The 14,562-nt window shown below is 39.3% G+C and overlaps 1 protein-coding gene across 9 annotated transcripts in view; it reads right to left on the bottom strand.

The window, feature by feature from the left end:
• Positions 1-14,562, bottom strand: part of cadpsb (Ca2+-dependent activator protein for secretion b) — a 102,027-nt gene that overhangs the window by 57,454 nt on the left and 30,011 nt on the right. For all 9 annotated transcript variants that reach the window (XM_036570954.1, XM_036570945.1, XM_036570947.1 and 6 more), the window contains exons 2-3: positions 10,701-10,814; positions 7,286-7,618 (exon numbers count right to left, since the gene is read on the bottom strand). In XM_036570954.1, coding sequence (XP_036426847.1) covers positions 7,286-7,618; positions 10,701-10,814 — 447 coding nt within the window. The remainder of the gene's footprint in view (positions 1-7,285; positions 7,619-10,700; positions 10,815-14,562) is intronic.

Raw genomic sequence — 14,562 nt, 5'->3', positions numbered from 1 at the left:
GCCTGACCACCAACCTTCCACACCAAACAGGGCTGCTCTTGTTCAGACTGCTTGTCCAGGCTGTAGGTCAAAGCAATTTGTTAGCAGCCAAATAATGAAGCTTATGTAATTTTAAAGCCCAATTATTCCATATGTAGGAGGTGAGTGCCCTGGTTTTTTATTCCTTGTTCTCTTTTGTTTTTGGCCTCTCTTGTTTTCCACCACTAAGCCCAGCTGCTTGTGCATTACTGCTATTTTATTTCCAGCTACTGCAATGCAAAGAATTTGTTTATCACAAAAGTACATAGAGACTAAAGTATCAATTACAAGCAACACACACTGCTGATGTGGCAGTATTAGTAAAACTATAGATATTAAACTACCTACAAATTAACATAATTAAGAAAGTGGAAAATTCAAGCTTCCCTTGAAACAAGAGTGTAGCAGTGCAGCTGTATGAGAGCGAGAGGGAAATGCTGAACACTGAAAACTAAGTTCACCTTATTTTCATGTTCACTCTGCGTTCATGTTGTTTTAAGTTCAGGCTAAATCAGGGGTGCACAACTCCGTTCCTGGAGGGCCAGTGTCCAGCACATTTTGGTGATTTACCTGCTCAGCCACACCTGATTACACTCATCTGTTAATTGGCAGGTTTAATGGGTGTGTTTGAGTAGGGAAACCTCCAAACTGTGCTGGACACCGGCCCTCCAGGACCGGAGTTGTGCACCCCTGGGCTAAATTATTAAGAAAAAATAATAAATACATTCTATTGAAGCTTATTTTGTTCACAGCTATAACAAAATATACTGCTTTTACATGGAAAAAGCTTTCTTTCGGAAATGTGACAAATGCGATTAATGTAAAAAGCTAAAGCCTTCCTTTCAATTGTCTAATACAGGATGACCCAGAACCCATGAAAGAAAATAAAAATCAATATTTGCCAATGCATACGATCTCCTGTCTTTATGTACAGCCTCTTGAGGTTGCAAGGAAAAGCGAGATTGTCAGGAAAATGAAGGAGAGAGATAGAAAGAGAGAGAAAAAAAGATAGAGAGAGAGAAACAGAGATAGAGAGAGAGAGGGAGAGAGACAGAGAGAGAGAGAGTTTTAATTATTAAGTGTCCTGTATCTACAGTAGCCTTCCACATACTGTAAATCACTGATGGACTCCAAGGTCTGCTCCACATAAAGAACACAGCCAGGCTGAATAAAGCACCCACCATGAGGTTGTGTGACTGTAACTATGTATAGTGTGTGCGCATGCGAGTGTGTCTGTGTGTGCGTGCTGTAACCCTGCTGGTTCTCCCTGAGCTGCTGGTTAGTGGAGCACATAATCAGCTCTAGCCACCAGCTGCACAAAACCACCCTCTTTCTTTCGCTCTCACAGAGAGTCTGCACGGCATTCATTCTGCTGCAGCTTCCTAGCATCGTTCTCCCTCACACAAACATGCAGAAACATCCGTCCCGCTGTCCATCATGTTGACCCCAATCGCCCAGGGATCAGCGCATCTCCAGGCGAAGCATCGCTCGCATGCTCAGATGTCAGGTTCCAACCTAGTTACTCCAGTTATTAATACTCAGTATTAATAATGTGTACGCTCAATCCTAATTAGGCTGGTGCACCTCAGCAGTCAAAATAGTCCTGAAGGGGTTGAGCGTGTTTTTAATAACACGGCTGGCGACCCAGCAACCTGCAAGATCTACTGAGCTGTCACAGCGCGCTGAGAGAGGGAAACTAGACGCTGTGTACACACACACAATTATAATACCTCTTCACATACAGTTAGAGATTGACATTCTCATTGCTCTCCTGCTCCGTTCCTGGTTGTTAACTAATTCAATCAGCACAAGAGAGCTGGAGAGAGAGAAGTGTGTTACGAAGTGAATCCGTGAGGGGAAATATTCATGACTGCAGGGAGATGGGTGTGAATGGAGCGATTTACGAGCTAGCGATGGCGTTTCACCGAGACGTAATACTCAACAGCTTTCGAGTCAGTGCATCATAGCATATACTGACAGAATATTGTAGTATGTTATATACCAATAGACCAGTTCTTTTAAGGGTTTTCCATCTGCTGCTGTGTATATGAACAATGTATATCAGTCCACCTGCCTGTGTTTTGATCATCATTAAGCTTACAGAAAGTCTAATGAGACTAATGATGTTTACACTTCTTCATTAAACACTAAATAAATGACTAGACTCAACATAGAAACATGAGAATTAGTACCAATGCTATGCTGCAGGTTCTTTAACTTCTACATGCATAGAAAGGTGTTATATGTATATACAGTACTGTGCAAAACAGTCCATACTTTATTTATTAAGTTCCAGTCAAAATGGCCACTGAGTACAAGGTATTCATTTTCAGCATCAGAAAAAAAGCAGAAAACTTAGACTTAATAGAACATAAAACAGAGGCCTCAACAAGTAAATATTATATAAATGTTAAATATCTGATGCTTCCACCCTTTGCCAAAATTCCAATGTCCACTTTCTGGGAGACTTGCTTTCAGTTTTTCAAAGAAATCTGCAAGGATTTTTTTCCACACCTCCAAAGTTCAGTCTTAGAAGTTGGTTGCATTTTCTGCTTTTCACAATGCAAGAAATCCAAAACACATTCAGTGATGTTGAGGTCTGGGGGAGGGTTACTATAGTTAACTAAAATATTACTAAAAATAAAACTAGCCATGAAAAATATGATTGTTAACTATAATGAGAATAAAAATGGCCAATTTCAAAAGCTGAATTAAAACTATAAGTAACAAATCAATTGGAATTATTGAGGGAAAAACTTTTGTTTTGGTTTTTTTCAGTGTGAATGAGAGTTCAGAAGTGTATTCCTTCCATGTTTGGCTTTCTTTAAGGAAAGCTGGAGCTGACCTGAACTGAGTTTACTGTTATGTTATTTTCACTCTACCCTTCTCAAATACCTACTATCACAGCATTCATCACACTCCTAAAATAAATAAAAACTAAACTATAATTTTTCAGAAAATAAAACAAAACTCAAACTATTAAGGCATCCTTAAGACCTACTAAAACTAAAGTGAAATCAAAATCCAAAATCAAAAACTAAATAAAAATAAAACCTAACGAAAGTTTAAAATTACAGGAACCCTGCTCTGGGCTCTCTAACTCTACATCTCAGATGTCCAGTTTCCGTTTTCGGTCTGCAATTTATTTTTTTTTCGTTTCTACTTCTTTTTCTCAGTAACAGCTTCTAGACAGCTACACCTGCCTTTAGACTCATAGTGTTAAGCTGTCTTCTCACAGTGGAAGGATGGACAAAAGCACCTTTGGTGATTTTTTCAGGTCTGAAGCAAGAGTTATTGTCTTAATGGAAGCTATTTTTCTCAAATCTAACATCTTCTAAAATATCTTCTGAAAAATGACTTACTTGTAGTTAAAAGCCGTTTTGATGGGAAATTATATAAATAAAAGGTGGTCTCTGACGTTTGCACTGTAACATATATCAGTAACATAGACATGGTAGGACATGCACTGCAAAATAATACTATCTTTGCAGATGAAAACATTGTAAATATAGGTAATATATCTAATATTTCTCATTGTGAGACTGTTGTAAGAATATTACAAGATTATTCAACCTATTTCTAGAGTGGCCTGCCACACGAAATCCAGCCCGCAGCAGCCAGAAACCTACTACTTATCAAAAACGAGAAGATGTCTAAAATGAGTACATATTTATCATTAAGTAAATGTGTTATACAGAAACATTCACTACAACATCCATTTGCAATGCTTCAGCAGAGGGGAGACAGACGACTGTGTTGACTGTGCTGTCAGTTGCCATGGCATCCGCAAACAGTAATTTGTTAACAAACATTAGGACAAAAAAAGGAGAAAACACGTTGTGCATGGTCAGTAGTTAGACGTTATGGCTCATTATGAATTTCCACCCAAGAGCTCCAGCTTTGCGAGAGACAACAAGAGTTGTTTGCCGATGTGAATGCTCAATTGGCCACTTTCCAACCAAAGGTTTCGGCTGCCTCATTAGCTGCGCAGGTGGATGATCATTATAGTGTCTTTTAGATTCAGTGGCTCTGCAAGTGTGCCTTTTGGAATATCCGATATTGAAATATGCAGAGTCAACAGTGGCAGTGTTTGCAGAACTTGGCTCCAGTATCTCTCTCCTCAGCGTCCTCAAACAGAAATTCCAGCCAGATAAGGAGCTGTTAATGTAAGATGATGGGCCATTTGTTTTTATCTGTGACTAGGTGAACGCATGTGTGTGTGCGCGGGGCAGGCAACAGCGCAGTTGCTCAGACTGTGTGTGTGTACCGCCAGACAATTTCTGCCAATTACGTGTGATTGTGCTTTCATTAAATACACTCCAGGTGGTGCATGAGGCGTCTATTGGCAGGCAAAGAAAAAAAAGGCCTTCTATGTGTGGCCTTGAGATCCATACAGCACCGTCCTTCCGATGGATCGAGACAGAAAACAAGCACACAAAATGTTTTCTACACAGTTACAAAGGCTAAACAAGCTGCGTTTGATGTGGAGAGGAGTATTTGATGTGTATTCACTTGATTTTGTTAGTGATGTGAGCAGAATGTGTGTACAGCAAAGGCAGGTTATTGACTTAACAAAGTGTAGCTTAACAGTGGGGTGTAGGACATAGACTGAGATTAGCCTGCAGCTACAATAAGAGAGATGTTGTAAGTATCACTCTGATCCATATCAGGCTTTCTTTAACATCTCAATTTCTAATCCCACTCAATAAATTCATTAAATTAGCGAATTATTTGCTGTTGAGAAATCAACTGAAATAGGCTGTGCTGCAATACGTGGGCGGCATATTGAATATAAAGACTCTTTGGGCCCTGACCTAGCATTTCCAAAGCAGTGAGAGTTTGTTTTCAAACTGGTTGTAGCCTACGTATTACTGAGGACAGCTCTGTTTGTAAATCCACGTCTAGCTGGCGTCATCTCTTAACAGAGAAAAACATACCAAAGGGCATTGAAAAGAGGCATATTAGGACAGGCCTTTCAAAACAAGGCCACTAATTGCCCAAATAGCCAGACTGCTCCAGCTTTATGATCAGAAATGTTTTTGCTGCTATAGTCGGCAGAATGACAGTGACAGCTAAGCCTCTGACTCATTCCTAATGTCTGCCTGCTTCGCTTGATAGAAGACAAAAATAGGTCTCTGGATTGTTTCACGCTTCCTGGATCTAAGGATAAATGTATCCATGATGTGGGCACCCTTGGGCAACTGCAACAGATTCCACCTGATCTCTCTGAACAAACTGTCTTTAGGGTCTATGCTGTCCCACACTTACTGAGTTATCTCTCATTTAAGATCTTTGTTGGCCTCAAAGGACAAAAATGATGTATTTCTGGCCATTTTTATATGCCAGAATGTCCCTACAATTAATGTCTCCTGAGATAACCTCACCCTGTCGCAACAAATTCGAGCTAGACATTTCAGTCATAATTCCTAGTAGGCAGACCATCTCCAGGGGGAAATGTATTGAAGGTTGCACCTGACGGAGCAGGGCTGAAGTTTCACTGCGGCTTTAATATTCCTGCTGTCTGTTTTTGATGGTAAACACACTCACTTTCCACACACTGGCAGCAAATTGTAGGTAGGACTTTGTTTGTGTGTCAAATGAACAGCGTAAGCTTGAGGCAGTACATGTCATTTGAAAATGGCAAAACTGATCTTATTTGACTTATTTGTCAGTAGATGCGGCGATTTTTTCCTCAGCTACGCTGTGATGTTTTGACTTCAATGACATTGCCGGGAAAGGGAAGATTAAGTGCTGAATACTGTCTTTAACGTATTCTCTCTCATCCATTGCCTCCCTCTCTTTTTCTCTTTGTCCGACATAAGGACGTGTTAGCCAGTCATAGTGGGGAAATCAGAGTTTGTCTACCAGCTTGTTTCCCTGAAAACACTTTGTAGCTCTTTTAAGCCCTGCGACCAAACCTCCACTTGGCTATTTTTGGTAAGTGGAAGTCAGTTGACTGCTAAGTGCGCAAAGCGATTAGTCTTTAAACTGTTCTTTGAACTATGTAGCATTATGACAGAGCAGTGACTAACCTCTAAAGTGCTAAACAGACTAAACATGATGCTCTGTAACTTCTGTTCTATAATTCTGTTTGGATTTCTGGGAGACGTTTGTTGGGAGACGATATGCTAATTCCTGACCCTGAAGTCTGAGCCAGCAGCAAGGGAAAAGTGGGTTAGCCATCTTCAAAGAAGAACAGTGGAGGAGAGAGAGAGAGAGAGTGAGAGAGAGAGAGGATGATAGATTTAAAGACTAGGGGCTCAGATGAGATCTCTATCACTAGAGAAAAAAGAGACAGCAAGAAAATGAAGAGAGCAGTAGAAAACTTGTGTTGACTTCTGCACCTGAAATCATGTTTTGTTGAAGTTTTACCTCAAGTTTTTGACTATAGACTGACAGTAACCTTAAGAAAACAACAAAAATGCTGTAACTAGTAGTATCACATTCACTGTGATCATCACATAACTATAGTTCAGTGGTGTCCAAGGGCACGTGTATTATTAGTACGTGCACGGGAGAAGAGGGCTCTCAAATGCATTAAACTGATGAGGAGATGTAAATTTCTTTCTGCTTCTTGCTTAATCGCCTCGTGACAAGGCTTCTAATCGCGGCCTTGGAAGAACACATTAGCACCAGTGTGCTTATTATTCACAGAGCTCCCTTCAAATGCTGTAAAACTTGCTCTGAGCAGAAATAATGAGTTATGAACTCAGTGACACTAAAACGCTGTATATCCTTCATGAAGTGCCCATTTCCTGAGAATACGCTTGTTTAATTTGGAGATACATTACAGTTTTCTGTATTTTGTAAGTCTATTCAGAATGCAGAATAACGTGCAAATAATGCAAAGGAAAGACTGGCATCCACCCAGGCAACCATCAAGGAAAAACAGACTTTTACAAGGACACTGTGTCATTTACATCAAGGACCATCCTAATACAGCATTTCAGTTGTTTTTTTTGCCTGTAGTTATCTCCGTGTAACATTACTCTGATTGGGTGAGCACTTCCTACAGGCTATTGCCATTACACTGCTGTGAGATCCTGCTAGTGTGGATTCTTGCAAGTTTCCTCCCTTTCAATCAAATGCACAAAAGCTACTTGACTGCTAACACCTCCCCTGTGAGGAGAATCTTCAGCCTGCAAAATGTGAGTGAGGGTGAGAATTACAAGATGCTTTGTGTCTAAATATGGCTCTGAAAGTCGCTCTCTATTTGGTAACCTATCGTTTTCCCGCCCCTGTGGTGTGGTTGTAAGAGCACCCTCACCTGGCAGGCCTGGTACAGAAGCTGGTGCTCGAATTTCTTGATGCCTAGGATCTGCTGGAACATCTCATAGAGCTGGTCTTTGCTGAGGATGAGCTCAGAAGCGGCGCTAGCTGTCATGCGCTGCTGTGCCTTGCGTGGGTCTTCGTCCCCGCGGTAGATGGTGTCAAACTTGGCCATCCAGGAGCTCAGCACCGTCTCCTTGCTCAAGCCGTCAATCTCAGGCAGGCTGCGAACACGCTTCTCGATGTGGCGCTTGAAAACTTCGCGGCAATCCACAGCCGAGAAACCTCCAGTCTGGACCATCTTAGCCACACGATCACTCTTCAGAAACACCTATGAGTGATATATTCAAAGAGCATTTTTTAATGCGCCTCATATGTGCTCTAGATCACAATAAGCTGAAATGGATCGCAAGGTGCTAGTTAAACTGGTCTGGTTTAATAATGTTACTTAGACTTACTGCTTGTAGATAGAGCACAGTACATTAACTTTAGCAAATAATTCCTTCAAAGGTTTTGTTGATTGAAATTCCCCAACCAATCACTGTCTGTCTTAAATCATTCTGCCACTTTACATTTTTACCATAAATCAATATCAGTAGTTGTTCATTATATATGCTGTAATTATATCATTTTCATTAAAAACCCCATACTTGGATGAAAAAACAGGGCCTTTAGTGAAGCTGCATTATCAAGCAAACTACCACATGTTACAGCCCTGCAGTTTTGATCATGCAGTCTTTTCAAATAAGGTTAAGTCACCTTGCAGAAAAGACACATCAATGTTTAAATAACTTCTCACATGAATGGGGGATGTTAGAAAAATAAAAAAATGAAAAAACACAAACTTTGTAGAAGCATTTTCTTTTCCTTTAGTAATGATTCTTCTAGTAATGACCTGAGAACAAGCAGGTACTTCTGCCTGGTTTTCCAACAGTGCTACCCCTGTGGAAAGTAAACCTGGGTCAATATCCACAATGATTTCTATCAAAAATGAAACCAATTCCAGTCTGCTTGGGGAAATTATGTCTCAGAGTTATGCTTTAATATTCTACAATATGATGGATATACCTACATCTATTGTGATGGACTGCGATAATATAGCAAGGTCATTACAGCCACAGGAAGAAATGGAAACTTTAAAATTTCACAGCTTTAAAATGATGGGGCCAGTGTGGGCAGGAATGTTGCATTTATAAGGCCACAAATTTTCCATCTCTCTCCCTCCTTCGCTCTCTGAATTATTCAGACCTTTTTTCCCTACTGAAACCAGGATGATCTGGTCCTGCTGCAGTGGCAGTTGTGCATGGTGTAAAGAGTCTGACTAAGATCCAGACTCCTACCCTGCCCCCTCCTCACCGCCAACTATGTTTCAAATGGAGTTTTATGGAGGTGTGAGTAAAATGTGATTTATGTTGTTTCTCTACATTTGGAAGGTCTGGTAGAGCTGTTTGGCAGCTGCTTTTCCTTGCTTTTAAAAGCCCCTCTCCACTGCTCTGTTCAGGAAGACGGATGGGGCTCCAAATTGCTGTCTGGTTGCAATCCAGACGTCGATTTCCCATGAGCCTCTCTCTACCTGCATATACAGTGACAAACCACTTTGAAAATGAACTGTTGTCCAATAAGACCCTAGTTTCAGGACAAACATGGTCTTGGAATAGGGACTAAGATATTCGATTATGCAGACCACAGTGGGCGGTTTATGGATTATGACCATTTGAATGAGCTGTGAGCAAATCAAAATTTATCATCCATATTTCTTTCCAGCCATGTTTCTCTCTATGAATGCAAAATTCATTAATGAGGATAACATGCAGAAGAATCGTTAAAGAGGATTAATCACAGCACTCAAAAATGAACTGAACTGTAGGGTAAAATTGTACCTTTACTGAGGTGTGTGATGGCAGAATGAAAAAGAGCAGAACTGTCAGGATCACATGTATGTTGATGAGTGAGAGTAAAAAAGCTGTAAAGTGCAGGGTGAAGATAAGGCCTCATATAAACACACTTAAACCTTGTATACTGCAGCTATTGTTTTACAAATAAGACAATGTCTGTCTATGCTCTAAAATGTTTTGTCTCTATTTTATATGTAGCGTTTCAGTGACTAAAATAAAACCTCAAATGTTTATGGCAGTAAATGAGTCCTAATTTGCTGTTCCATAATTACCATTATATATTGGACTGCTTGGCACCTGTGGCTACAAAGATACAAAAAAGTAAAAGATGCACATACCCTGTTGCTGAATGCTAAATGATAAATACCTGATAAAGGGAACACCATAATGGACTATTATCAGAGTAATCTAATTAGTTCAAATTACCCTGGAAGAGAAGTCATTTTGTTGTGTGTGGTGTAATGAGCTTATTTTCACTTTTATCAAACTGGTATTTTCCTTGCCTTAGAGTATGATAATTGCACAACTATTGTGGTACGTATAATGTACATACCATGCACTCTGCCTATGGCCTTTTCTTTACATCAAAAGAATGTACTTGCTACATCCTTTCCAGTTCACTACATATGTTTGTTAGTTTTTCCTTACAGCTCACATTATTAATGTAATATGGTGATGTCTTTTATTCATTATAATAAAATGTATATGTTCTTCCCATATGCCTATTGTCTCCACAAATGATGACAAGTTTTTGTAAAGGTGAGGCAGCTTCATTTTTAACCCAAGGCTGGAACACGGTCCCAGAGCCTTTGCCTGTGATTCTGCCTCGTATTTAGCCACACAGGCTTATTAGCATCCACTGAGGCCCAAACCATAGCAACAGAAGAGAATGACATAGTGACCTTACCACAACAATACTTTATCAGTGAGGCCATTAGCATAGAAATTTCCTCACTGTGTGTGTGTGCACACTCAAGCGAATGTGTGCTTGTGTGAGTGAATGAGTATATGAGGCTCTGAGTTAAAAAGAGCCTTTTAAATGTCCCCTGAGGGCTGTTTAGGACTCTTATCTCAATGCTAATTTACTTATACAAAGACATGTCATCACCAAAATGTTTTTTATAACGTGACATCTGCTATGAGATAACAAAATTAAATGCATTTCTAACATGTTATAAAATACTCAAGAGGTAGGATTTTTTTTATTTTGTATATCTTTTTGATGGCTCATCAGTGTTAACATCAAAAGGCTATAATGAGGGCTTATTTTGCAGATTATAAGAATATTCTACTAGAATTCACTGTCAAACACCATGGAATACAGTGTGTTATCTCATTGCTGTAGCGGAGCAAAAGTAAACTGACCCTCACTTAGCACTCTAATGGGAAACTAAACAGTGTCTCCCCATTGTTTAAGATAGATGTTTAAGATGCCCCCCTTCTGAAAATAACACCCCGGGTTACTTTCAGAACTGCTGTCTTTCTCTTAGGCACTGAAATGTGTTGTTGCTACTGTACCTCATAGTAGCTCTGAACTGCATTGATGAAGGCCTCATCTGCCACAATCTGAGTGTCTCCTTTGAGGAACGACTCAAAACGATCCTTGGTGGTCTGAAGCTGCTGCTTGGTGATCTGGAGAAAGAGAGAAAACAAAGCTGCCTCAGTGGCTAATCAATGATAATGCAAGCACACAAAGAGAGAGAGAGAGAGAGAGAGGGAGAATTGACTGGAAGGAGACTGTAGATTTTGGTAGGCAAAATGACAAAACCCATAAATATGTCTCACTCTTTGTGCATTGATTTATGCTGCATGCTATTTTAGGTCTCCTTTTATGTTGCCCCACTAGACTGTAGATTACTGTTTATTGATCTTTTCTAAAAGTTTCAAATCTGAGTAGTCCTATACGCTCCAATACTAATGATTTTCAAGGTTTATAGAGGACCCCGGGGCAATGAGAAGAAAAACGGAGTAGTAAATCAGGAAATGTTCCTCAGTCCAGTTGCCCTTAATCAGTATAACGTCTTCACAGCAGTTCATTCTCCACGTTTTAATTTTCTCTCAAAGCATCTTGTGAAACATCCCATGCACATCACATTTCTCTTTTCTAAAACTCTCATCTACTTCCAGCATCTCTCTCTTTCACAAAAATTACGCAGTTTGGCTCCTAGCACAAAAAACTTATTCAATACACACCCTATCTCCTTCTCCCTCAACAAAGCCATCTCTCTCTGATGTCCTTCTGTGCAGGTGTGTACGAGTCAGTGGTTCTCAGCTGAGTCCTCAAGGGCCTCGAGTTGGTCCACAAATTTCTATTCCCGCTCCAAATGCACCTGAGCAAGCTAATCACAGTTCCACAGCAGTTGTTTACCTGGCTCAGGTGTGTAGGGAGCTGGAACAGAGCTAAAACATGGACACTCTGAAGTCCTTAAGGACCGGGCTAGATATGATGTAAACAAGTCATCCTTGCCGATTATCAGCGGCAAACAAGGCAGCCGCATAACGAAAGAGGTGTCAAGCAGGAGACGGGGATGACAAGCAGACAAGCAGCATTCTCCTCTTTCTCACACAGTAGCAGCAGAGAGCAGAGCAACAACAGTGACTGTCTTCTCTCTCTCTCTCTCTTTCTCTATCTCTCTCCCCCATATGCACAACATTCCTACAAAGCAAGACAACTCTTATTACAACAAATGTACACAGGGTGAATGTTTAAAGCAAACTAAAGAGAAATAGCCTCACCAGCATCTACTCCTTGCTCAAAGGGGGAAATCACATCAAGCAGAAAATGTACTTCATACATTTGCCGCCTCAAGGCACTAACATTATAATTAAAAAATTCCATCAGAGTCAAAAGTTTTGTACGAACTCTGCAACTGTTACTCAGGCAGCACTTTGTAAGCCTTGCTTGAAACTATTAGAATTAAAGCAATATGTAACAGTCAGTTATTTTATGAGCTAGTTTCACTGATCATGTGTCAAATTGTAGACATCTGACAGATCTGTTTCTGGACAGAGTCCCCAGTGAACTGCCTGGTTGTTTAAATCAAACTGAGCAGTGCGACAGGCACACTGATGTGCGATTTTATTGTACAAGAGCAAAACTTCAACTGACTCCTCACTCTGAGCTTACAGGTGACTTGAGGATAAACAGCCTGTATAGCTATTTACCTGTGAGTAAGCAGTCAGGCTTATAAGATTTATTACTTTATTTATAAAGCATTCACCTTTGAGAGATATTTCCCCCTTCTCTTTTATTAAAAAGTGTCTCCTGTAAGAACAGTTTAGTGCAGTAAGTACAGTACCATTACAAACAATTACACGTTTATTTAACATAAAACTAATTTTGTAATCATAATAATTTGACATAATACTGGTAATCTGCAACTTCACAGGCTTCAGATAACATGTAAACTGTAAAAAGAAAAATGAGGGTAGCCGAAGAACCCTTAACTAACAATATTAACATATTAGATTAGAAGAAGTACATAAGTGTTTATGTGAAAGGCCTGTTCATTCTGAAACCGGAGCTTTATTGATTTTTATCTCACAATTCAGTTCTCAGACTCCATCGCTCCATCTGTGTTATTTTACTATAATGTTATTCTATCTTTTCGTAATTTGTTCATTCAAAACTTAAAAATGTTTTATGTACAACATATGCTAATATCAAGAAGACTGTAGTGCGTATAGTACCTTAGCAACTTAGTACACTATTTGACACAAATAGCGTATGGCTATTAGAGGAACTTCCTCAGCCTACAAATGAAGGGTTTAATTCCAAAACACATTAAACATCACTTTCATGAATTTTCTTTATGATATAAGTTGTTGGTACAAGACATTTTAGTGCTATATTATGATTAACACCACCTTTATTGAACAAACTGACTAATAAAAACAAAGCACTTTTGACAAAGTGTGTTATAAGGCAGCTGTTATTCTTTTCAGACCTCTTTATGTTGCAAATGGATATGGGTGATACCATGATTGGGATGCCATTTGTGTTCCACAGATATTACATTTGAAATATGTATGTAAAGTAAAAGACATTTTACACACAGGTTAAGTGTCCTTCACAACAACACATCAAAAAAACATTCCTACAGCTCTAAGAGTATCAAACAGTATGTCCCAACCCACTACAACTACACTTCACCTTGAAATATAACCGTTAAAAACTTTCACTAATCTGTGAAACCATTTAACTTGTCATACTTGAAACATCTTTTTTTCATGAATCGTCCTTTGCATGTTCTGAACAATGGACATTTTAGCTGTGTCCCACCACATTCACTCAACCCCGTCACCTGAACACATTCATCCCTGTGAAATATCTGGTCATTTTCAAGGGAAAATTGCATCATCTAAATTTCCTTAAGATCATGTGAAGAAAAGTATAGAAGAAAATTTCTCTTTAAATGTTAAGGAAATTTTCATATGCCCTTAATGTCCTAATTCAATTAACATGGTTAGTTAACCACATTGCATACTTGCTAAACCTATGCTGTATCCATTAAAGCCATCGTCAGCAAATAAAAAGAGATATTGTTCCGAAGATGGGTCATCTTTTGAAAGGATAAACGCATATTTCTTTACAATGTTGAAAAATATTTTTAAAAATAATATAAATATATTTACATAAATATTATACTTCAATAACGACTCATTTTCAAGAATCAGAAGGGCTAAGTGGTGAAATCACGCCTACACAGCACTTTGGAATGAAACTCTTCAAATATCCACATATCTTTAAAAATAAAGGAGCCAAGCTGAACCAAAAGAATTCTCTGGAGTGACAGCATATAAGAATTAGGAACCACACTTAGTTCCTTAAAGAACCGGTTCTTTAAAAGCTGGCACCAACACAAGCACTAACATAAGTTTCTCTCCTAAACTGAAAAGGTTCTCTAAGGATCCCTAACTGGTCCTGAAAGGGATTCAGGTTCTTTAACAGCTCTGTAATGGAACCAAAGCTAAAACCTAACTAAATGTGAAGGAATTACAGGAGTAACCAAACTCAATAATGACCAAATTCCAGACAATATATTTATTGTCTTTAACTCAAGTGCAAAAATGGTCAAGGTCACCAGACATCATCTTGCTATTGTAATGTTTCGTAACTAACTAACAATTAGCCAGCTAACAGTAATATTTCTAGCATTCGTTAATTAGCTTATATTTCACTTGCCCCGGGCATTAATTAGCTAGCTAGCTAGCTACGTTAACTGGTTAACTAGCTAATATACTAGGCAAGCTTTTACTTTTCTAAGACAAGTGCTAAGCTATAATGATATTGTGATGTAGCTGTTATGTCTGTAAATGGTAACAGCAGTTACAAAACCTCACTCACCAAGCAGGCAGACGACTGACAAAAACTGACGCA

Source organism: Colossoma macropomum, unplaced genomic scaffold (genome assembly GCF_904425465.1).
Source record: "Colossoma macropomum unplaced genomic scaffold, Colossoma_macropomum, whole genome shotgun sequence".
NCBI classification, from domain to species: Eukaryota; Metazoa; Chordata; class Actinopteri; order Characiformes; family Serrasalmidae; genus Colossoma; species Colossoma macropomum.
This window is presented reverse-complemented; position numbering and strand designations above follow the sequence as displayed.